We start from the raw sequence: 26283 nt of genomic DNA, 5'->3' as shown, positions 1-26283 counted from the left end.
ACCTTATCTTCTTTTTGTTAAAATACATATATTGTTCAATTTTCAAATCTTGGCCATCTCAGCAAGTTCCATCATCTTCACCAACCATTCTTCCATTGTGGGTAGTGCTGAATCTTTCCATCTATGTGCAAAAAATCATCTTGCTGCAGTTATCAATATACAAAAAAAAAGATGCATGATTTTGTTTCAACTGTTTGTCCATCAATCCCAAAAGAAAAACCTTTGGTCTAAATTATATATTAAGTATAGGTAGTTGAATCCAGAATTTTCTAGCTTTTTTACACATTGACCAAACATGATAAAATCCTTTCCTGTCTTTTTTCCAGTATGAAGTTAACTTTTTACATTTTAGAAAATTTCTCTGATGGCATAGGCTAATGAGATAGCTTTTTATAAAATCATCTTTAAGATTATAAGATAGTATAAAATTCAGTCCTATTTTTCCCATTGTTCCATCTGTATATTATAATCAAACTTAGCCCACATTATCATACATTATTTTATTTGTTTTTCTTCTGTTTCAAATTTCAATAAAAAATTATACATTTTACGAACGACATAATCATCATTTGTACACAATTCTGTTTCAAAGTCAGACTTACAATGTTCAAAACCATGAATTCTTTTATGTACATTAAATCTTTCCAGTAATTGTAATCAAAAACCATTGTCAACTTTATCCCTCTGCCACCAGCTACTCTTTTGGTTTTATTTTATATTTTCCTTGACAAAATTCATGATAAATGATGTCTGTTTGTGTTTGCCTATTATTATTTGTCTATAAAATGTTTCTTGTGCTGAGAGTTGCAAAGATGTTTTTGGACACTACTTGTTTTGGACACTACTCTGTTCTATATTTGCCATATAGCATCTCTAACATTTTGAAATCCACATTAATCATGACTTTATCATACATAAATATTAATGCCACCCAAACCCCAAGTTATATACTTCGAACTTCAAACTCCAAAAGTTTTCTATTTCTCAGCAACACCCATTCCTTTATTCCATCTTATCAGGAAGATGGGCAGCATATTCATTTAATAAATGAATGAACAAATAAACCAAACAGCAAGCTGCAAAATACAGTTGCAAATCAGATGGATGCAATCCTTCCTCTTTTCCAAGACACTGTAATGGAAATGTATTCTGTTCAGCTCAGGAAGAGTTGTATTGACTGCATCAGAAAGAGAACAATTTAATATATATTGATTATGAATTCTCTTTTAAAAAAACAAAGCATGTACAAGAGTAAAGGTTTAAAAGAAAAAGTAAATGCTTTTCCTAACTTCATTCCCTCCACAAATATCATTGACATACTTTCTGCAGACCACCTAAGAATATAAAAATACCTCCTCTCTCCTGTCCACTGTTTCAACCCGAGAATTGTTACCAGGATTTAATTCCAGAAGAATGGAGGCAAGTTGCACACCGTACATAACCAAATTGTAAATGATGATGCCAAACTGGCATCCATTCAGCTTTCCAACAAGTACAATACTTAATGAGGTTTGCTAGCATTTTTCTCCAGGTCTTGGGACTTTTTTTCCCCAATTAGAATGCTTCATACACTAGACTTGGAAATGTTTATTGGTTTGTGGACCAACTTTTGCTACACAAACTGAATCTCCCTTATGTTTTGTACTCCTCAAGGTCATTATTTTCCATTAATATATAAGCTACAGTATAATCTTCCTGAACAAGGGGGAAAATGTATGATGTGATTTAATATTGGCGGCACCCAGCCATGCACCAACATGGCAATTTCTAATAAACCAATTTACTTTTTCTGAGATGCGGCTAGAGACTTTTGATTTGAATGAGGGTGGATTTGTTGGAGCCCTGACATATTGTTTATTAAATTTATGTGCCACATAACACCCATCGATTCGGGGTAATTACAAATAAAAACTTTAAAAACAAAAAAATAGAGCAATAAACAAAATGAAAAATGAATATGGGAATGGTGAGAAAAACTGAACAGGAATGAAAAGCAACAAAACTATATACAGGTTGTCCTCGACTTACAACAGTTCATTTAATGACCATTTGAAGTTGCAATGGTACTGAAAAAAGTGACTTATGCCCCTTTTCCACACTTACAATGGTTGTAGCATCCCCATGGTTATGTAATATACATTTGGATACTTGACAGCTGGAGTGCAGTGTCCTGGGGTCATGAGATCACCTTTTACAACCTTCTGGCAAGCAAAGACAATGGGGAAGCCAGATTCATTTAACAACCATAATACTAATGTGGCAAGAAAAGTAATAAAATGGGACAAAACTCACTTAAAAAATTACCTAACAACATACATTTGGGGGTCAATTGTGGTTGTACGTTGAGGATTACATGTAGATTAAATTAAATTAAATTAATCCTATAATGATACAATAATGGAGGTGCTAGGTTGTTTGGCCCTGAAAAAAAACCAAAATTGTTGTTTTGCTCATAGTTACAGCTAATTGAACCACTAAAGGTGATCTAGTTCACTAAACCAAGTAAGCTGCACTTAAAATTAGAAAATGAAGCCTAGTTGAAAATTACAGACCAATCTCCTTATGCTGTGTCACCTGTAAAGTCATGGAATCAATTATTAACCAATCCATCATCCTCCACTTAGAGACAAACAACCTACTCTCCAATAAACAATTTGGTTTCAGAAAAAAACTATCCTGTAATCTGCAACTCTTACACTGCAAAAACATATGGACGACACAACTCGACCAGGGCAAAGCAATAGACGCAATCTACATAGACTTCTGTAAAGCCTTTGATTCAGTGGTACACGACAAACTACTCCTAAAAATAAAATCCTATGGTATCTCTGGACAACTGAATAACTGGATAGAAGCATTCCTGGAAAACAGACAACAAATGGTCAAAATTGGGAGCGTCCTATCAAATTCTGTACCTGTCAATAGTGGTGTCCCCCAAGGCAGTGTTCTAGGACCAACTCTCTTCATACTCTACATAAATGACCTCTGTGATCATATCAAGAGCAATTGCATTCTTTTTGCTGATGATGTAAAGCTGTTCAATACCACAGACAATACTGCTACCCTACGAAAAGATCTTGACTATGTATCAGAATGGTCAAACAAATGGCAACTTCAAATCTCAACAAATAAATGCTCTGTCTTACATATTGGCAAAAAAAATCAGAAAATAAAATACAAGCTGAATAGTCAAGATCTTGTTGATGACCCAAGCTCTGTAAAGGACCTTGGAATACTCACCTCTAATGATCTAAGTGCTAGAGCCCACTGCAACTACATAGCCAAAAAGGCATTAAGAGTTGTTAACCTAATCCTACGTAGCTTTTTCTCTGGTAATATCACACTACTAACCAGAGCATACAAAACATTTGCTAGACCAATACTCGAATACAGTTCATCAGTCTGGAACCCACATTACGTATCTGATATTAGCACAATTGAGAAAGTCCAGAAATATTTCACAAGAAGAGTTCTCCACTCCTCTACTCGTTGTAGAATACCTTATGCCACCAGACTTGAAATTCTAGAACTAGAAAACCTTGAATTACGCCGTCTTCGGTCTGATTTAAGCATGGTATATAAAATCATACATTGCAATGTCCTACCTGTCAATGAATACTTCAGCTTCAACCATAACAACACAAGAGCACACAATAGATACAAACTCAAACTTAACCGCACCAAACTTGATTGCAGGAAATACGACTTCAGCAATAGAGTGGTCAATGTCTGGAATACTCTACCCGACTCTGTAGTTTCTTCCCCAAACCCCAAAAACTTTAACCTTAGACTGTCTACTATTGACCTCACCTCTTTCCTAAGAGGTCTGTAGGGGGCGTGCATAAGCGCACCAACGTGCCTACCGTCCCTGTCCTATTGTTTCTCTTATTCTTCTTTTATTTTTCTTATATGTACCCATTTCATGTATTCACAACTATGTATACACTTATACTTATTATCTTGTAAACAATTGGCAAATCAAATAAATAAAATAAAATAAAAAATAAATAAAGTGAAGCCATAAACATATATGTTTTCTGCTCATGATTAAACCACAAAATAGGGTTGAGGGGCTCCATCTGACTTCTTTTTCTTTGGAAGGAATCTAATGAATGGAAACTAATCAAGAAGCAGTTAATCAGAATAGAGCTGGAAGGGACCTTGGAGGTCTTCTAGTCTAACCCCCTGCTTAAGAAGGAGACTATCATTTCAGACAGGTGGCTGTCCAGTCTTTTCTTAAAAACACCCAGCACTGAAACTCCTACAAGTTTTGATGGCAAGCTGTTCCACTGGTTAACTGTTAACTCACTGTTAGGAAGTTTCTCCTTAATTTCAGGTTGCTTCTCTCTTTGATTAGTTTCCAACCATTGTTTCTTTTCTTGCCCTCTGCTGCTTTGGAGAATAATTTGACCCTTCTCTTTTTTGTGGGAGCCCCTCAAATACTAGAATACTGCTGTCATGTCACTCTAATTCTTCTTTTCTTTAGACTAGTCAAACCCAAATCCTGAAGCCATTCTTCATTTGGTTTAGTTCAAGCCTTTGATCCAGAGATGGTATTCAACAGGTTCTAACCAATTCTGGAGAACCGGTAATGAAAATTTTGAGAACCGGCAAATACCACCTCTGACTGGCCCTGCCTCCATCTATTCTCTGCCTCCTGAGTCCAGGCTGATCAACTGGGTCTTCTTTTGTTGCTGTGCACAGGAGAACAGAGCTGGAAAGCAGGTTAGTGGGGTGGGGAGGGAAGGGGATTTTGCAGTAACCTTCCCCCGGGAGTGGGGAGGGAATGGAGATTTTACAGTATCCTTCCCCGGCCCTCCCACCAAGCCATGCCCACCAAGCCAAGCCACGCCCTCAGAACTGGTATTGGAGAATACACTTTAAGACAGGGGTCCCCAACCACCGGTCTGCGGACCGGTATCGGTCCGTGGAACAAGTCCTACCGGGCCGCTGGTTTGCTGGGCGCCGCCATCTTTTTTTGATGAAAAAGTGCTTCCGGTGAGCTTTTCCGGGTAGAAAGCCATTTCTACCGGAAAAGCTCACCGAAGCGTAAGCCCGCCATCTTTTTGATGAAAAAGTGCTTCCGGTGAGGTCACCGGAAGCACTTTTTCATCAAAAAAGATGGCGGCACCCAGTTAATGCCGGTACCGGGCCGCGCCATAAAAACGGTTGGGGATACCGGGCCGCGGCATAAGAAAGGTTGGGGATCATTGCTTTAAGAGAATTAGCGTTGAATGGCCTTTTGACTTTGCAACCAAATGGTTAAAAATATTTGAGTTAAGGCAGGGATTCTCACATTTCTGATACTGTGACTTCCTAAACTGATAGCCTACTTATATAACAAATAAAATAAATATAGATTCAATGTATAAGATACAATCATTATATTGGAAATAGTTCCTCATCCATGGTGAATTTTAAAATCTATTTTTAATGCAAAGGATGTGCTTATTTATTTTTTTATATAATTCTTGAAATTTGAGTTATATGTTCCAGATAAAGTCGAGAAAGACAGAAAGGTGTTTTCTTTCCTTAAATCACTTTCTCTAATGTGTTGTGGCTTGCAAAACACTGTGAAGGCTAGAAATTCTTTGTGAGGTCTCTTTCTCTCCCAATGGAGTTATGCTGAGACAACATCATAATTTGTCTGCCTGGCACCTATAAATCTCTCTACCCCCTTCTTCCTCTCTGTCCCTTTCTTCCTTCCCTCCCTCCCTCCCTCCCTCCTTCCTTCCTTCCTTCCTTCCTTCCTTCCTTTCTTTGAGTCTGTTGAGGTTGTTAGGAATAACAAGGTTACCTAACGTAGTTTGGGTAAAATAATATATATAAACTATGATAGTAAGTTTAAGTGTGTGTCACTTTAAACTGCAAAGCATGTAATTTTGGGTGCGGTTGTAAAACCGCCATAAGAGGGAGCAAGAGAACCTGCTGGATTGCTGACTATGCTGGATTGATGGTTTGCTAACTGCGTATTCCCTGCTGCTGAGTTTTTGAACGTCGAAGGAAAAAAGGAGGTTTGACTTCTTTATATCTCTACTGCGAGAAGATATATTACTGGATTGATATTTGTAGGTTTACTGACCTCTTTTTCGACACTGGACTTTGCAACTGAATAATCCCCAAACGAACTGAACTAGTGAATGATATATGGACTGTTTGACTATGCTAAAACTCTTACTGGAATAAACTATTTAACTAGCACAGTGTATCTGTTTTACTGAGTGTAAGCTACAAAAACGTTTGTCTCACATACCTGCCTGACTGCCTGACTGCCGTGCACATTCTGCTAGGGTGTATCCCTAACAGAGGTAATTCCCCGTTAGGAGAATGAGTGTATACAGGGAGACGTATAGAGAGTAGTGTTTGAATAATACACACACAGTACACAGATACACTGGACAGTAAATGTAGGTTTTACTTCCAGGAAGGTTTAAGCAAAGTCCAAAATAAGCAGTCCAAAGTCATTCACAAGTTAATCAGTCAGTTTTTCAATCCAGGGATAATCCAATAACAAATTCCAGTGTCAAAAACAGTTCAGTATCAGACTTACATTAAATCCAGTACTATCAGTCAATTAGAAGAAATGGAGCAATGGCAATACTTTCCAACAGAAGGAAACAGAGACGGAGACACACTCTCTTCTGAGATTAAGACTAAACAACCCAGGTTTCTGGCTCCATCTTATGGCTGTTTGAGAAACCACACCCAATTGCAGTTTTTGCAATCTCTTAAAGATATAGTACTAAAATGTTTATCCTGGTTTATATATATTTCTAACCCAAATACCTGTTAGGTGACTTATATTCCTAACAGAGTCATAATTTCTTCTAAAGAGTAAGTACCAGTTGGGCAATCTGACCTTTGTCCCAAAGCTTCATCTTCCATATACAGTGGAACTGTGAGTCACGACCGTAATTCATTCCAGGACTATGGTGGTTTGCTTGGTCACTACCAGAAGATCTGTTCAAGACCAGAAGCAAAACAGAAGCAAAAGTTCTGGTCGTCACCTGATTTGGTTGTGAACAGAACTGTTTGCAACCCAAGGTTCCACTGTATAATGATACCTCATTAGGCAGGATAACACAATATGCTAAACCATTCATAAACCCATATTTCATATAGGGTTCTAGAATTGTACATTGCTGTATATTCAGAAAACTTTTGTGTATGACCAATAAGACTAGTCAGAATAAAAAAGAAACATAGGAGAAAGGCAATTTCTGGGGATCCTCCATCCATTGTCTTGTAATTGCTTTGGAAATTATAATTCACATTTTAAAAAATACATATTTATATTCTCTATATCAATAATTAGGTGTGTGCATCGGGGTGAAATTCAATTCCCCCCCCCTTACCGGCTCTGTGGGTGCGGCTGTAGGCTTGGCTTGGTATACTTGGTATAATAGTAATAGCAACCAGGGGCAATTTTTTACTGATTCAAATCGTCCCTATCACCTCTCCTGAGATGGGCCAAGGTGGTTGAATTTCACCCTTGGTGTGCATGCATACATGCATATATGGGTAATATATACATTCTACAGCAGGCATTATACCAGATATCAATCCAAGGTCATTGCACAAAAGGGATAGTTGAGGATAATTAGAGAGGGAAGGAAGGAAGGAAGGAAGGAAGGAAGGAAGGAAGGAAGGAAGGAAGGAAGGAAGGAAGGAAGGAAGGAAGGAAGGAAGGAAGGAAGGAAGGAAGGAAGGAAGGAAGGAAGGAAGGAAGGCTCATGCACCTTTCCTGGCCCATATCTTCCAGCACATAGATATACAAGAACAGAGCCAGAGAGGAACCTTGCTAATGTTTCACAGAGTATATCTAATAGTTGTGCAAATTTGTGCTGTAGTTTGACAAGATTAATGTCCATTGTAAGGATGGACATTATTGTTGCTCACCTATAGACAAGTATCTTGGCAGATTAAAGCACAAATCTGAGTAAATACGATCAGTGGCTGGTTTGATTCATACCATAAACAGAACTGAAAGTGATGGACTGGATAGTCAAAACTGCAAGACCAAGGCTATCATGAAGCTGAGTGAATTGAGAATATGATATATGAATGGGTTATGTTCTGGTGTCTAAGCTAGAATTATAGCATAGCAATCAATAGCTACACATGCCCACTGGGCTGGCCATAGCCTTAATTTAGTCTTGAATTATGCCATGTCAACTGTTCCAGAAGTGAGAAATGTGTTTGGAGTTTTAAAAAAATGTATTTAGAGTTACTTTGTGCATATTATGTTCATTTTTTGAGATATAAGACAAAATTATATTAAAGGGATTATGTGCAACCAAATTGTCAGCATGCCACAAGGCTCTAGTTCACATACATTTCCATTTTAGAGAGATTCACAATGTGCTAACATATAATTTTAGGAGACAGAGATGAAATAATTGAGGAAATCTCAAAGTGGAAAGTTTCTGGTTTTTAAATGTGCTCACAAACATTACAGAATCTTCAAACTGCATTTGAAAACATTTGCAGTCACTACAAACAGATTTAAGCAAAGTTGTAGGGATCTTTTTCTGCCAGTACAACATCATGTGTGAAAATGCTATGGCAATGCTTCAGCCTTGGATTGTATGTTGGGAATTTTAAACCATCATATGCAGGACTGAATATGTTTCAGAATAACCTTTTCAATATCCAAGACCAATGTTTGTAGACAATCAGTTCAGAATAAATGTGGTCTTGATAACATGGCATAATAATCTCAGATAAAGGTATTTCCAGGTATAAATAAATAGTTTTGATAACTAATGTCAATAACTGATGAGGGAGCATATGTAGATGTAAAACTTTGGTCAAAATATAAGATAGTGATGATTTATGTTGCTATTATTGCCCTCATTCTAATTGCATAAAATACAATTTTTACTGCATTCAGTGATCAGTACATAATAAAACTTGATAATATGAATGGATTCAGGGGTGTTACTCATCAAATCAGCTAGATATATCAGTTAGTTATCTATCATTTTAAGTAGAATATAGCAAAATTTAGCTACAAAAATAAGTAATAGAATCACATGTGTCTGAAAATAAAACTGGTACATAAATGGGGACATTGTGTAGATGTGGAATTATCAGCCATAAATGTGTGATAACATATAATAAACAATGTAAGAAGTCAGGTTTTATTGTTTCAATAGCCCCTTCATGGTGTGGGCAAAACCTTAATCAAAGCACCTCCTTTTTAAAATGGCTGTAGGGAGGGCATTAAATTGTTTCAGGGATAATGTTCTTTAGTTAGAAATTGTAATTTGGCTAAAATATCTGTCAAGTCTAAACAGGGAAAAGCAATTTGTTATGAATATATCCTTGGGGAGGAATGCCAGATCTAGCTGAATATTAATATCTTTAATCTATTGCCTCATTTCCGCTGTTGCATGCTTAGATTTGAGTTAATGGGAATCCAAGAAGCCCCATTTTAAATCTATTGCTTTAGACCAGGGGTGTCAAACTCAGGGCCCATGGGGTGGATCTGGCCCATGGGGTGCTTAGATCTGGCCCGCAGGACTGGCCTGGAAACAGCAAAGGACTGGCCCGCAGTGCTTCTGTTAGCGAAAACAGAAAGCACCCCTCTCCGAGCTCCGTTTTCGCTGGCAGGGGGGCTATCAAAACAAACTAAACTTTAGCACTGAAAATCAAAGAGCACAATAAAAAAATAGATTAATAAGATTAAACGCAAAGAAGACCAAATTAATGACAGGTCCTGCCAATAGTTTTATAAATGACAATAAAAGTATTGAAATGGTGGATAATTTCTGCCTTTTAGGATCAACCATTAGCTGGAAAGGAACCAGTAGTTAAGAAATATGTCACAGACTAGTAGTTCCATGGCCATCTGACTGGGTGGGCATGGCTTTTTTTGCTTTCTTTTTTTTAAAAACTTTTTTGCAGTTACCACCCCACCCTTTTTGGGGGGTTCTGGGAGTTTTTGCTCCCAGAAGGCTCCTCTGGGGTTCAGGAAGAAAAAAACACCCCCACACACTTTGTTTTTGGACTTTCCTGTCCTCAGAGGAGCCTCTGGGGGGACGGACGGACGTTTTTGCTCCTAGAAGGCTCCTCTGAGGCTCAGGAAGGCAAAAGATGGAGGGGGTGCTCAGCCCCTCCCTCCATTTTTTACCTTCCTGGGCCTCAGCAAGGGGAATCCTGGCACAGCTGATCCTATGAACAGCTGATTGTCAGGAGGGAAAAAGAGAATGAAATACCTTAAGGCAGGGGTCCCCAACCACCGGTCCGTGGAACAAGTCCTACCGGGCCGCTGGTTTGCTGCGCCGCCATCTTTTTGATGAAAAAGTGCTTCCGGTGAGCTTTTCCGGGTAGAAAGCTCACCGGAAGCACTTTTCATCAAAAAGATGGCGGCGCCGCGCTCGTGAGCTTTTCCGGGTAGAAAGCCATTTCTACCAGGAAAAGCTCACCGAGCTAGCGCCATCTTTTTTGATGAAAAAGTGCTTCCGGTGAGGTCACCGGAAGCACTTTTTCATCAAAAAAAGATGGCGGCGCCCAGCTAATGCCGGTACCGGGCCACGCCATAAAAAAGGTTGGGGATACCGGGCCGCGGCATAAGAAAGGTTGGGGATCACTGCCTTAAGGGACCAGCATCAGACGGGCAGGATGAGCGAGCATTAGGCGGATGGGGCAAGTGAGCCAGTGCCGACCAGGTGACCAGGTCAGGGATGTGGCCAACCAGAACTTACTACTGGTTCAGCGATCCATGCCAAATCCTTACTACCAGTTCGCCTGATCTGGTGCGAACTGGCTGAATACCATCACTGCATGAAGGTCTTGGAAAGATAATCAGATGCTGGGGTCTGTTTATATTGACAAAGATCAGAATAATGCAACGGTTTCTCTGTGGCATACTATAGAAGTAAATGTTGGACTTTGACAGAGTATTTTGAACTTTTGGTTTGGAGAAAACTCCTTTAAAAAAACCACGAATAAGCAAGAAAACAAGTAAATGAATCTTCAAATAAATCAACCCAGAGTTCTCACTTGAGGCCCAAGTGACCAGGCTCAAATTATCTCTAATAGCTCTTTGGAGAAATTTATAATTCTGAGAAGGATGGAAGGAAAGAAATGAAGAGGAAGACCAGCAGCAGGGTGGATGGACTCAATTACAACAGTAATGGGTACATCGTTAGAAAAAAATCAACAACTAGGTTAGAGACAAGATCATTATACTAATGGAGTAGTGTGACCTATTAACACTTTACAGAAGTGGAAGTGATATTTACAAAAACAGTATGCTTTCCAATATATGTACAAAATAATAGAAACATAAGAAAGAAGGTCCTGCTTAATTTTTTCCCTCTTATGTCTCTTTCCTTCTCTTTCAATTTGTAATTTGGCTTTCTTCCTCTCTTTCTCTCAATTACTGACCCTGAAATATCTCTGAATTTCCTCCTGATCATTTTGCTGATAAAAAGTTACATAAAACTTACACAAAGGTGCTTTTTCAAGAGGCAACTGGACTTTCTGGCTTTTCTTTGAAGATGCTTTGCTTCTCATCCAAGAAGCTTCTTCAGCTCTATGGACAGTGGAGAATGGAAGGATTTATACTCCTTGATGACAGTTGGTCATTTGCATTCTTTTAGCAGGTCATTAAGGTGGCCTATGTCGTCAGGATCACTTGAGTGGTGCAAATGGGTGTGGAACCTTCTTGGAACTGTTGAAAGGACTGTGTTATAGATTAGAGATAGATGATGTCATCTCCAAAATCTTTATGAATGCTGTGCACAATATAGAAGAACAAATACATCAGGACTAGATTCAGCAGTCCGTCTGCATTTAAAAGATACAGGCCATACTTTTGAAGACAGCAAAGACCACATTTTGAACAGAGAGGACCGCTGGTTTGAAAGAGAGGTTAAAGAGGCCATCTATGTCAAAATTGAACAGCCCTCTCTCAACAGAGGGGTGGATACAACATCACTTTTGTAGGAGTCCCTCAAATATTGGAACAGTACTATTTTATTGTGCTAACTCTGTTCCAACTACCAGTTGCCTCACATTCCATTACCTCAGTTCAAACTGGCAGATGTTCCACTCCTTCACTCAGGAGCGGCCTGGGGCTCCTTACAGTCCTAAATATCGCCACCTTCCCAAAATGTCTACACCTTCCACCTATGGAACTGCTTCCGAACTCAAGGTGGCGGGAGAGATATTAGCTCAAAAAAGGCCAGAAGTGTTGTTTTTGGAGGGTTATTGATCCTCTCAACAACATTGTCCTCAGTTAAATATGCCCAATCACATAGTTTCATAGCGAAAAACAGATATCCAGTTAGTTTAAGCAGATGAAACTAAGTAGATACAAGGAAATCTTAGTAAATCTAAGTGAGATAGCTGGGAATGTTAGTTCAATGAATTTACTGTGTAGCTTTGATTCTTAAAGTGAATGAGCAATACCTACCAAGCCTTCCCAGTGATCTACTCTGACAAGCCCCCCCTCTCCCCCCGAATATAACCTTAATATAATATAATATAATTTGTGAATCTGGGGACCTTAGATCTTACATGCCACCCCTGCAGTATTCCATAAGAAAAATATCACAGAATTCTTTGTGCTTAAGGTAAGAAGAATCTATAAGAAGGTCTTCTGTAAATGGAAGAGAATCCCATGAGACTGAATTGGCAGTAGGTAAATGAAAACTATCCTTTCACACTGGTGAATGAATGGATGTATGAATAGTCAGTTGAGTCTGTAGGGGTCTGGGAGTCAATCTCAGTTCCTGTTAAGAGTCAATCACTGAATTGTATGCATGGTGGAATGACAGGTAAGTTTAATCATAATAATAATAATACTGAAGAGCTGATGGAAATATGATATTGCTCTCTGGTAGATAGAAATCAGTAGCAGAAAGTCACATTGAAGTCACCAAGGCTTTGGGGTGGCTAAATTAGGGGAACAAATAAGCCTCCATCTGCAATAATTGCATATGGATAGAGCAGTTTGGCTTCTGCCTGCTCAATTATCCTGTGGTGGGATATTTGTATCCTGGTATTTGTCTACCGTGAGTTTGATCAGTTAGGAGACATCATTAAGTGGGGGTGAAGGCTAGGTGCAGAGTACCAATTTACCTTTTTGGAAACTGGCAAATAGCCTTCTCGGAGATTCTCGAAACTTTATGGGGAGCAAAGTCCCTGGTGATCTAAACATATCAGGGGCTGCCATGAGTAGGTCTTTAAATTGCATCTCTTACTAAGGATGTCTTTTCTGAAGCAGGAAGAAAAAATTACTTGTGATATAATAGGATCATCAGAGCCTTGCCTGCAGAGACTTGGTCTTGGTAAGAATGGTCACTATAGGAACTTGATAGTTGCTTAGTAACCTTGCTAAGCAGGTTACTTTGCTCTTGAAAACCCTTTCCCACCCCCTACTCTTTCTTTCTACCTTGCAGCAGGGGAGAGAAACACCAAACGATAACTTTCTCCTATAATCACTCATTCCTGAAAACATTGTATATTGAAATATAAGGACCATCTTTGCAAATTTAGCATCTACCTGATCCCCTTGAATTCACTAGGGGAGACTTGGCAGGACAACAGCATGAGAGTGAACATACTATAGCCTCCCAGTGTTAGCCTCCCTGCTGCCACAGTTGGGGTTGTTCTTTTCAGCTAGAAGCATCATTCTCTCAGGCTGGAGAATGAGCCTGTCACTGCTTCTGGCACCACAAAAACATCTCGAGAATCTGTCTGACAGTGATTGCACCTGCTCACTGATGGATTTATCGTCAGGTGGTATAGAAGAGCAAAAAAATGACCTTGGAGGAAATATGCCATGATCATTAATAAGACAAGAGTTTATCTGGGTAAAATAAGAAATCATAAGAAAGAAACTAATGATTATCTTTGGTATAGGAGGGAGGAAAGGGAAAAACACAAGATTGAAGATTCTATTGCATAGCCTAGGTCAAGAAAGAAGAGTTTTATTTTTCTTCTTTTAAGAAACTAGGGTTTTAATGCTTCTTGTGATATCTGTTTCCTGATCTGGCCTACTTTTAAGCGGACAAGTGGACTATCTATCACTGTTGACATATATTGCTCCATTAGAGATGTTATCGACTTTAGTATTAGCCATTAGCAGCTGAGCATAAACAGCATAGTCAGGAGGTGATTCTTGGCCACCAGGTCCATAACTAGGTTTGGAATCTGGCTTTATCTCCCAGATGAAGCTTGTTCTCTGGAGTTTATCTTTCCAAATTGTCAACCCCTCACTCTCATAATTGAGCAAGGCATGATTATGGAGCAGATAACTTATTTTATAAGCTGTCATTGTATAATGAAGCAAACCAAGTTCTCACTTACCATCTGACTAGGGCTTGAGATTCAGGACTTATCCTTCAGTGTTTCTTTGCATTTATTTTGCCAAATTTCAGACAGTTGTTGCTTCTCCTGTTATGTTTGCATTTCCCATCTGTATGTCCTTATCAACTTATCCTCAATGGAAAATGTTAGCAAAAGACAGTCTTTCTTTTGGGCACTTGGAGCAGCAGGAAATGTGAGTGAAGAAGAAAGTAGGGCAAGGAGATGAGTACTAATTAAAAATGAATAAAAGTGAACTATATAAAACTGTATAAAATTATATCAAAATATAATGTATAAAAATGTAAGATAGAATAGAGTTGAATAACAAAATTGAGGTAGCAAAAAAGTTAATGCATATTGTGGGGTCCCGCTTCGCATTTCTTTCCAGCCCTTTTCATGACCCTGATGAAATCCAAGAAAAGAGCTATTATCAGGGATGGGATTCTACCGGTTCGGACCGGTTCAGGCGAACCCCTTGCTCCGAAGATCAGCTGGCAGAGAACCACTGCGACAAGCATGTGGGCCTGCCCGCTCGGCCACCCGCCCCTGCTCTTTCTTTTGTGCTTTATTTCCTTTTGCTAGAGCACAGCTGATTCACACGCAGAGTGGTTTGCCGTGCCTCAGCTGTTTTATTCACAGGGCCTGCTGTAGAAGGTAAGTATTAGAGCTTTTATAAACGCGGAGCGCGTGCGTGAAGCACATGATCACCAAACCAGTTGTTGTACCGGTGGAATCCCACCCCTGGCTATTATCTCAATGAATATATGGTCAATTTGATTTTGGTATTGCCAATCCAATGATGTCCACGTATGACTCATTTTTTAGGTTTCCTCCTGGAAGGCGGTATATGCTATAAACACATACATTTCTTGCCAGAAATATTATTTCATACTCAAAGGCCAATTTTTCCCCCTTGTCTTAGATACTATTTTCCTTTCATCTTTAGCAATTCAGTCTATCATAACTAGCATGATGTCTTTTTGTTTTGCTTTATGAGAAGCTGTTACAAACTGCCATAGAACTATTCTACTTTCTCTGCATCTGTTTCTAGAGCATAATAGTATTGATTGGCTTCTGTTGGATGAGATATTGAGCTGTTATCATTTTATACCTGAAAATTTATTTTTACATTGTTTTCCTAACAATGATGGCTACTAGTTTCTTGTGTGGTTCTTCTGGTTTGAAATCTCCTATTTCTTATCAGGGAGATGGGTGATTTATAAATTTAATAAATGGATAAAAATAAAATTCCAATTAATTTCTGTTTGCTGATTCCCAGAATGTCAATATTCAATGTAGATATTTTTACTTGGCTTATGGTTCTGACACTTGATTTACCTATAATATATATACATTGCAGCATTTAACATGCCTTTGTTTCTGACCATATCAGCAGCTGAATCTGTTTTTGCTTTAATCCAGTCATATCATAGAAACAAATATTATTTGCACTAACCTTTGCTCTTCCCCATTAGTTGATTGGATACTCATTGACTAAGAACAACTCCTCTTCCACAATCATCTTAACATTGTCTTGGTTGTTGAATGCCCATTTGCTTTTCTTGGTAAAATATTGGAGTGGATGACCAGCTCCTTCCCCAATGGATCGTATTTATTCTAACTCTACTCCCATGGCCTCCCCATTATGGAGGTCTTTTTAGGGAGCTTACACTCCTGATAGCTGATAGTGTAATTGAAACTCATTATACACTGCTATCACTACAAGGTACTAATCCATGATAGAAATGAATAGGATTGCCTTCTGAAGAAATGTTTGGAATGAGCAAGTACATATTTACAGATGTAGTTGAGGCATTGAGATGGTCTTTGAACCTATGCCCATCAAAAGATTATGGTAAATATTGTATACTTATAAAATAGAAAGTTCTACAATAATCTCAATTAAATACTAAGGTAACCAGATGTGGCAGAGTAAAATGACCAGCTGCATTATACTTGTGGCATTCACAAGATGGGAGGAAGAATCTGTGTGTGTTCGTGGGTGTGTTTTTGTACTCCCTGTAGAATACTATTAAAGGAAATACTTGGGGCTACATCTAAAAGTTATGGAACAAGACAAAACACAGTGATCTTTCACTTATATATTTATAGTAACATGCATATTTAATATAGAAACCTTAAAATGATATAGATTTCTGTAATTAAATTTGTGCAATATATTAACAACAAATGCCGGGTGATTTTATTTTTTTAAAAAAATGGGCTTAGGAATTTTACATTACTGATTGCACACTTTGAGGAGGATGAATAGAAAATGTCTGCATTTTCCAAATTATTTTGATATAAAATACTTTTTTTTCCAGATGAAGAGCTATTTAGAACTCCAGAACAGAGTTAAATATTCTGTGGTTCTTAACACCACCTGCCAGCATCTCAAACTGGATTCTGTTGCCTGCATCTACTATTTTATCCTTTTCTCTCTTTCTTCTATATGTAACAGAACTTCTATTTATATAATAGCAGCATACATAAATGGTATCACGCAGTGAACCACCTACAAATATTGGTCAATAGTTGATTCCTTTGATTCCTGAGTAACTAAAAGTCAGAATGATAGCTGCTTCCACCAGATCTGAGAGATACAATATTTATCATGTTGGTACCAGTGGGAGTTTTGCTGATGGTTGCTATGGATGCAGGGTTTCCTACCCTGGATGTCATGTTTTATTTATTACATAGCAATGAAAATATAGTTTTGTTCTGAATAAATCTGTATGTAGTTCTGCTTTGAAAAGAATTCATATACAATACTGATTATTTAGAAAAATGCAAATGTATGAAAGTGATTCTCTGGTGTAGGTACCTTTGAAGCATTTTATATCCATGCATGTTGTGCATTGATTTTATTCTCCATCTGCACTGGAGGTGGGAAAAATTGTAAAGAGGATAAAATAAGCATGGCCACTTTGCACATGTGCTACAACTTTGAAAGTTACAGATTTTAATATATGTAAAACTTGCTTCTTGTCAAACCATTCCACCTGTAAAGCCAAATATCCAAGTGCACAATACAAGTAATAAAGAATTACTAGACAGAACTGTTATCTTATTATATTTGAATTTCACCATTCAGAGCAATACAGATAATCCTTGTAACCGCAATCACAACTGGGCCAGAATTTTGGAGTCATCATGGTCCTAAGTGAAAGCACCACATTATAATACTTGATTTGACAACCATTTTTGTGATGGTTGTTAAACAAGTCATTGCCAGGAAACGTTTTTAAAAGTTAAACAGTTTCAAAATGTGATCATGTGACTGCAAGGCACTACAACTGGTTATAAATATGAGTATGTTGCCATGACTTTGCGGGGATTAGTACAGCAGCCATAACTGAAGACAGGTGATAAGTGACTTCTTTTGAGCCCATTGTAAATTTGAATGGTTGTTAAGTGAGTGGTCATACGTCAAGGACTACCAAAGAGTTAAAATTATCCAGCTAAAATAGGAACTGGACCTTTGAGATGAAGAAAGGCCAAGTCAGAATTTGTTTCAGATTTGCCTTCAGTTCACTTATTTAGAGGAGAATTGGTTTTTGCTCAGCCTAAAATGTTGATCCTTCTGACTTTACTTTCAGTGATAAGGTGACACAGGTACATCTTCCAGGTGGTTATATATTCCTAATAAGGTGGAGGAGGAAATGGGAAGATGGAAGTAAATAAGCCACACTAATAAAGCTATTGCTGAAGAATTTTAGGACCACAAAAAAGCCAACTACAGCTCTATTAAAAGTGCCACAGCCAAGTATAGGTATCATCTATGTCAGGTGGCTAACCCTTTTGGGCTCCTGTGCCAAAAATTGTGTGTACGCTTGCATGCACGTGCTCGCGTGCCAGCACCCAGAAGGCAATGCGCCCTGTGCATGCAATCCCAACCACCCCCTTACCTGCACTGTGCCTCACAGCTGATTTTCAGCCAGTTTGAGGCCTTTTTTGGCATCCCAGAGGCTCGAGGAAGGCTTCTACAGGCTTTGCAGGCTGAAAACCAGACCCATTTAGTCACTTCTGGTATTTTTGGAAAAACAGGAAGTGATGAAATGGGGCTAGTTTTCGGCCTGCAAAGCCTGAGGAAGCCTTCCTCAAGCCTTTGGGAGGCCGAAAAAGGCCTCAAACTGGCCGAAAATCAGCTGTGAGGCACGCACACGTGCAGTGAGGTAAGTTTGCCTGCAGCTCGTGTGCCGGCACAAATAGCTCTGCATGCCACCTGTGGCACACGTGCCATAGGTTCGCCATCATGGATCTGTGATATTACATTCATTTAAAGAAAGAAACCATAACAGAAGAACTTTGATTTGAATGTCCATCAAAACTAACTTAATAAATATATATTTATATATATACCCAAACTGCCTTTTGTTTTTCTTCCTATCTTACTTTATTTCTTTGATGTTTTCTTGATGAACTATTTGAATAGTTCAATCAAGCCAGTGAGGATGAACAAGGCCCACAGATCAACGTAGGACACATGTTTAGCATGCAAAAGATCCCAGGCTCAATAATTCACATTTCCAAGTAGGGAGATCAAAATCTTGAAATTGCTTCCTGTATAGGTAATCCTCAATTTATAACAGTTCGTTTAGTGATTGTTCAAAGTTAAAACGGCATTGAAAAAAGTGACTTATGACTGTTTTTCACACTTACAACTATTGCAGCATTCCCATGGTCACGTGATCTAATTTTGGATGCTTGGCATCTGACTCATATTTATGAAGGTTGCAGTCTCCTAGGCTCATTTTTGCAAACTTTTGCAACCATTTGTCAAACAAAGACAATGGGGAAGCCAGATTCATTTAACAAACATATTACTAACTTAACAGCTGCAGTGATTCACTTAACAACAGTGGTAAGAAAGGTCATAAAATGGGGGAAAATTCATTTAACAAATGTCTCATTTAGCAACAGAAATTTTGGGTTCAGTTGTGATCAAGTATTAAATGATTAAATGGACTATAGAAGGAATAGATCAGACAACCAGCCCTTGTTTATCAATTGGGACTGAGCAGAGCAAGTGGCCAGTTTTAAGTTTCTGGGTGTTACCATAAAAGAGGACCTGACCTGGATGCTCACATTTCAGCACTGGTCAAAAGGGCCCAGCAGAGATTATACTACCTGAGACTTCTCAGAAACAACAACTGAATGAAAAACTGCTGGTGACCTTCTACCGCTGCACCATAGAGAGCATTTTAACTTACTCCACCTCTGTATGGTTTGCCAATTGCACAGTGGCAGATAGGAAAGCACCCCAGAGGGTTAATGTCATTGCCCAGAAGATCATTGGTTGCCCTCTCCCCTCTTTGGAAGAGCTTTATAACTCCCACTGCCTTAAGAAAGTTCAAAACATTCTTAAAGATACATCTCATCCTGGGAACCCTTTTTTTGAACTATTACCATCTGACAGATGGTACTGAATAATAGAAACAAAGACAAATAGGCTGAAAAACAGTTGCTATCCCAGGGCAGTAACTCTATTGAATTCTACTGTGTAGTGCAATATTAATGCAATATCAGGGGTTTTCAATGTATAGAATGTGAAGGATGTGTGTTTGTGTTTATTTTCAGTCATAATGTATATTGAAGATGGTATTTAATTTCATAGTACGAGGTGCAATGACAGTAAAGTAAAGTAAACTAAATTAAACTATTCTAGTCAAGGACTAAATATATTCCTAAAACTGATACCCAGAGGAATGGAACAAATGAGCACCCAAGAATGGCAAAACATAACAAACAATGTAGATGTTTGAAATGTGAATGTCTATGGAGATTCTCAGTCATCCAAGTCATGGTTGTCCCAAAGGTGCTTTTTTCAAGAGGCAACTGGACTTTCTGGTTTTTCTTTGAAGACATTTTGCTTCTCATCCAAGAAACTTCATCAGCTTGAAATGTGAATGTTTCGTGCTTATCTGATGAATACCATCAAATTCTTTGCTTTCAAAATCAATAATAAAATAGAAAAATATTCAGAGGGCCCTTTGTAGATTGTTCTTAGTAACAATTATTCTGTGTACAGCCTACATTTCTGTATGCATTGCCAGCTTTCTTCCCAAGCACATCTATCATTTCTCAGTGTAAGACTCCATGGTTTTATTTCTTGCTTCCTTGTCTTGCAGGTGTCTTATGTAAAAGCTATTGACATCTGGATGGCTGTATGTCTTCTTTTTGTCTTTGCTGCATTGCTTGAATATGCGGCAGTGAACTTTGTGTCAAGGCAGCACAAAGAATTTTTGAGGCTTCGAAGAAGGCAAAGGAGGCAACACAAGGTACAATATCCTATTTTCAGCATAATTATAACTGCTCATATATTCAATGAAAGAAATTGAGAATTTAAAAGAAATTCATTTACTGCCGATGGTCTTTGTAATTGGCATCATACAAATGAGGACAAGCACGCCCACATTTAGTCAATATTGAGACTGAATGGTCTTTGTCCTCAAACTTATGACATTTAAACAACTTTAACCTAGTTTTGAATATTACTTTCCTATTTAATGTCAATGACTTTTCAGCACTTGTTCTCACATGATATTTTTGACCATTATTCTGATAATTATGAAAAGGTTTAAATTCTGCTTTAGTTGCCATGGAATCAGTCATAGTATATACCGTATTAGCTAAGATATTTTTAGTCTAAAGGAATGGAAGAGCTACTAAAATAATCTATTTAGTTTGAGCTGGTTTTGTCTTGAATTTCCTTTGATATTTACCAGGCTGTTTAACTGTACAATTTTGGCTATTCATTTATTATTTAAGTTGACTTTTGATAGTCCACTCCAACTGATTTCCTTCTGGATTGTTTCCTGCTGTTCATTCTGATGCCATTCACTAATTATGCTATTCTTTTTGTTATTTTACTTTGTTCCATATGTCATTGCATCATTTCCATTTTTATTTTATTGTTTTGCTATTTGCTGATCAACAAATTTGAGAACAGATATAGGCTGGTACTGTTGGAAATGGCATCAGTTCACTAAGTGAATGGCTTCAGGGTAAAAGCATCATAAGGAACAATGGAAATTTAAAGCACCGATCCAAATTTCTGGGTAAATTGAGAGATGGACAAGGAGACAAGTAACTAATATATGCATGATATTATAAACTGGCAATCACCATTATTCATGAGATCATATATACTCAGGCTGTTCTGTTAGAAAAAATGCTGTTCTAGGCTTCATGAACTTTTTGTATATTTCTTTTGTCCTGGATTTCTTCTAGATTTCCATCAATCTAGTTCAATGACAACTTCAGTATCTCTTTCCATTTGGACTGATATGGATTTTGGTGGTTCAGTTTTACAATGCATAGTTATTGAAACATTATGCATTAATTATATGGTAACAGATGACATTAAATCAGGTTCAATTCCTGGTGACTACATTGTCTACATTCAGATTGAATGAATCATTCTTTTTGCAGTCTATAGTGTAACTATTTCCAAATCCTTATTTCCTAAAAACCCAAGCACATATATATACATGTGAGAATTCGTCTGTCTTTATTATGATGGTTTGTTACACAGTCAGCAGATGTTTAGATTAGTTTTGGCATTTTTATCTACTTATCAAGGACCTGTTAAAAGTATCATCACAGGACGTAAGCAGTTCCAAGTAAAGCTATCTTTTGTAATTGACTGATGGTGATTTTTATCAATGCTGATGGTGTTCAAGTGGTGATTCAGTTGTTTTGGGATTGCACCCAAGGCACCTATTACTATTGTTATTGGCAGTTTATATGCAACTCACTGGAATAGGATGTGATTTTCACTACAAGAATGATAGATACATTGGAAAATATCTACTCCACAGACAACATGAACCTAATTCTCATTTTCAGTGTACAGGTAATTCTCAATTTTCAACCATTTGTTTATCAATTGTTCAAAGTTACAACAGTGCTGAAAAAAATGGCCTATCTTACGCTTATGACTATCACAGTGTCCCCATAATCATGTGATCATAGTTTGGCAGTTGGCATGTATTTACAATAATTGCAGCATCTTGGGATCATGTAATCACCATCTGTGACTTTCTAACCAGCTTACAACAATCAATGGGAAAGCTCGATTCACTTAACAACAATGGCAAAAAAGTTCATAAAATTGGGCACAGTTACATATTTTTTTTAGTATTTATTTGATTTGTCAATCACTTACAAAATACAGGTATAAGAATAAATATAGTTTTGAATACATGAGATAGATTCTTATAAGAAAAATAAAAAACAAAAAGACAGGGATGGTAGGCACGATTGGTGCGCTTATGCACGCCCCCTACAGGCCTCTTAGGAAGGGGGTGAGGTCAATAGTAGACAGTCTAAGGTTAAAGTTTTTGGGGTTTGGGGAAGAAACCACAGAGTCAGGTAGTGTATTCCAGACATTGACCACTCTGTTGCTGAAGTCGTATCTCCTGCAATCAAATTTGGTGCGGTTTATCTTGAGTTTGTATCTATTGTGTGCTCTTGTGTTGTTATGGTTGAAGCTGAAGTTTTCATTGACAGGTAGGACATTGCAATGTATGATTTTATATACTATACTTAGATCAGACCGAAGGAGGAGTAGTTCTAGGTTTTCTAGGTCTAGAATTTCGAGTCTGGTGGCATAAGGTTTTCTGCTACGAGTAGAGGAGTGGAGAACTCTTCTTGTGAAATATTTCTGGACTTTTTCAATTGTGTTAATATCAGATACATGATATGGGTTCCAGACTGATGAGCTGTAATTCGAGTATTGGTCTAGCAAATGTTTTGTATGCTCTAGTTATTAATGTAATATTACCAGAGAAAAAGCTATGTAAGAGTAGGTTAACAATTCTTAACACCTTTTTGGCTATGTAGTTACAGTGGGCTCTAGCACTTAGATAATTTGAGATGAATACTCTAAGGTCCTTGACAAAATTTGGATCCTCAACAAGGTCTTGACTATTTAGCTTGTATTTTATTTTCTGATTTTTTTTCTGCCAATATGTAAGATAGAGCATTTATTTGTTGAGATTTGAAGTTGCCATTTGTTTGACCATTCTGATACATAGTCAAGGTCTTTTTGGAGGGTAGTACTATTGTCTGTGGTGTTGAATAGCTTTACATCATCAGCGAAGAGAACGCAGTTGCTCTTGATATGATCACAGAGGTCATTTATGTAGAGTATGAAGAAAGATGGTCCTAAAACACTGCCTTGGGGGAACACCACTGTTGACAGGTACAGAATTTGATAGGACTCTCCCAATTTTGACCATTTGTTGTCTGTTTGACAGGAATGCTTCTATCCAGTTATGCAGTTGTCCAGAGATACTGTAAGATTTTAGTTTTAGGAGTAGTTTGTCGTGTACCATTGAATCAAAGGCTTTACAGAAGTCTATGTAGATTGCGTCTATTGCTTTGCCCTGATCGAGTTGTATAGTCCATATGTTTTTGCAGTGTAAGAGTTGCAGATTACAGGATAGTTTTTTTCTGAAACCAAATTGTTTATTAGAGAGTAGGCTGTTTATCTCTAAGTGGAGGATAATGGATTGGTTAATAATTGATTCCATGACTTTACAGGTGATGCAGCATAAGGTGATTGGTCTGTAATTTTCAACTAGGCTGGGGCCTCCCTTTTTGACCATGGGGATGACCGTGGCTTGTGACCATAGTTTTGGCAAGGAGCTGGTCCTGAAAGATTTTTCAAAGATTATGCTTAGAGGTTCAGCTATGGCAGTGGATAGCTTTTTAAAGAAGTGGACACATATTCCGTCCGGTCCAATAGATAGGGATGGTTTTAGATTGCGCAGTGCTTTTTCAACAATGTCTTCTGTAAAATCGATATGTATTAGATCACTGTAGTTGTCTGTGGTTCGACTAGGAAGTACTGGGCTTGATCCATTGCTGTTTACAAATACTGAGACAAAGAATGTGTTAAAGAGGTTTGCTTTGATGGTGTTGCAGTCTTTGCCATTAGGTCCTTTCAGGGGTGGGATGGACCTTGAGTCTTTTAGTTTGTTGTTTACAAAATTGTAGAAAGCGCGGGTGGAATTTGTGCGTAGAAGGTTTTCCTCTTCTTTAATGTGATAATTAGTGCATTCAGTTTTCATCTGGTGGCATAGATTTTTGTATCGGCTTTTGAAGTTGGCAACATGACCAGATTTGTTTTTTCACCAAAGTGATCTCTTTTTGGACTGAAGCTTCCTTATTGTTATGGGTAATCTGTTTTTCCTGGTTTGGGGAGTTATTATATAGTTTGATGGCTCTTTTGATTTCTAGTAAGAATATGCTGTAATTGTCTTCAACAGTATTGCATCCAGTGAATAGAAATTGCCAATCAAGGGAAGAGAGATAATTGATTATAAGATCATAGTTGCCTTTTTTCCAGTTATAATTGGGGATTTTGTCATTGTGATGATTTTTGTGTGGACGTATGTTAAGACAAAAGTCAATCATGTTGAGATCACTGTTGGAAAAGGGTTCTTTAATTTGTATTCCATAAATTGAATTCAAACCATTGCAGAAGATGAGATCGAGGCAGTTGTTAAGCCTAGTATTGTTGGTTACTAGTTGTTCCAGTCCCAGATTTGTTACAGCATTGTGGAAGGTTGCATGTATGGGTTCATTTTACATTCGTTTAGGGTCCAGTTAATATGAGGTAGATTGAAGTCACCAAGAAAGATAAAAGCGTTTGGACAGGATGCTGCCCATGTTAGTAGTGTATTTAGCTTGTTTACATGTTCGATGTCATAATCAGGGGCTCTGTAACAGAGTAAGAACTGAAATGTAATATTTAAGGTCAGTTCACAGATAATGGTCTCAGGAAGAGCAAGCTCTTTGGTAACTTGGATGTTTTTTAAATGTAAGGATTTTTTATAGAAGATAGCAACACCACCTCCTCTACGGATTTCACGATCGGATCAGTAAACATGATAGTCTCTTAATGAGGTAATGGAGTCAGGAAGAGATGCGTTGAGCCATGTTTCACAGACAAATTTGATGTTGAATTTAGCCGTATTTAGTAAGAGCAGAAATTCAGGTATTTTATTTACAAGGCTTCTTGCACTGAGTAGCTTGCATTTACGGCCAGCTGTAGTTTGAATTGAGGTAGTTGGGGGCATGCATGCTTAGTCTTGGGTGATGGTGGATTGGTTGAAGTAGGGTTGGATGCTGAGTTGTGGGTTGTGTGACTTTCTTTTGATACAGTCTGCACGTACAGACTGTAATCAATGTACAGGTCCTTCTCTCCATTGTCTAGATGATTTTTGAGTTCTGTGCATAGTATACAGGGGCGGGCACGTTGCTGTAAGGTTAGGTCAGGATGAGATCAGAGGTTTTTATGGTTTTTGGTGAGTGAATTTATAGTATAAATGAATTTACGTTTGCTTAATTCATTTTTGCAAATGACTGCAGAAGTGTGGGGCCATAGAGCCATCTCTGTTTTTGAGCTCTCGGCCAATGCGAGAAATGTCAAGTATTTCATCAGGGGAGATGATTGATGCTTGATAGTCACTGATGATGTTGTGGACAATTGTGATACCATCATTGTTATTGGTGTCCTCTAGACCAAATAAGATGGCATTAGGATGCTTTCGTTCCTGCTCAACAGCTTCTCTGATGAGGATTGGGGTATTCTTATTTGTTGGATTTATGTTTTTTTGTGGATTAGGTTGCAGTTGTTGGTTTGTAGCTATTGGATGTTCAGGTTTTTGTGTTGTGTCTTTTTTTTTTCCAAGGTTAGTTAATCTTTCATTTCAAGTGTCCAGGGATGCTACTATAGTGTCAAGGGACGATATTCGCGTTTCTATGGAGTCAACTCTTTCAAACAGGACTATTTGTTTGTCCAGTTTGGGTTTGCGTGGTGGGCAGAAAAATGGAAATGCATAATTGGGTGTTTCTAGGAATGGAGTCATTTGCTTGGGTAATTCCAGGCAGTCATGATGAGCGTATTTTTCACATAGAGAACATTTGATGGAATTTTCATTAACCTTT

General features: G+C 38.0%; 1 protein-coding gene across 4 annotated transcripts in view; it reads left to right on the top strand.

Moving 5' to 3' along the window:
• Positions 1 to 26283, top strand: part of GLRA2 (glycine receptor alpha 2) — a 159439-nt gene that overhangs the window by 101516 nt on the left and 31640 nt on the right. For all 4 annotated transcript variants that reach the window (XM_087967005.1, XM_087967004.1, XM_026666727.2 and 1 more), the window contains one exon: positions 20454 to 20603. In XM_087967005.1, the coding sequence (XP_087823131.1) occupies positions 20454 to 20603 (150 nt within the window). The remainder of the gene's footprint in view (positions 1 to 20453; positions 20604 to 26283) is intronic.

This window comes from Notechis scutatus, chromosome 5 (genome assembly GCF_049901735.1).
Source record: "Notechis scutatus isolate UNSWTSFEM ecotype Mainland chromosome 5, rNotScu1.2, whole genome shotgun sequence".
Lineage (NCBI taxonomy): Eukaryota > Metazoa > Chordata > Lepidosauria > Squamata > Elapidae > Notechis > Notechis scutatus.
Note: the sequence above shows the minus strand (reverse complement) of the source record. Positions and strands in the feature narration are given on the sequence as shown.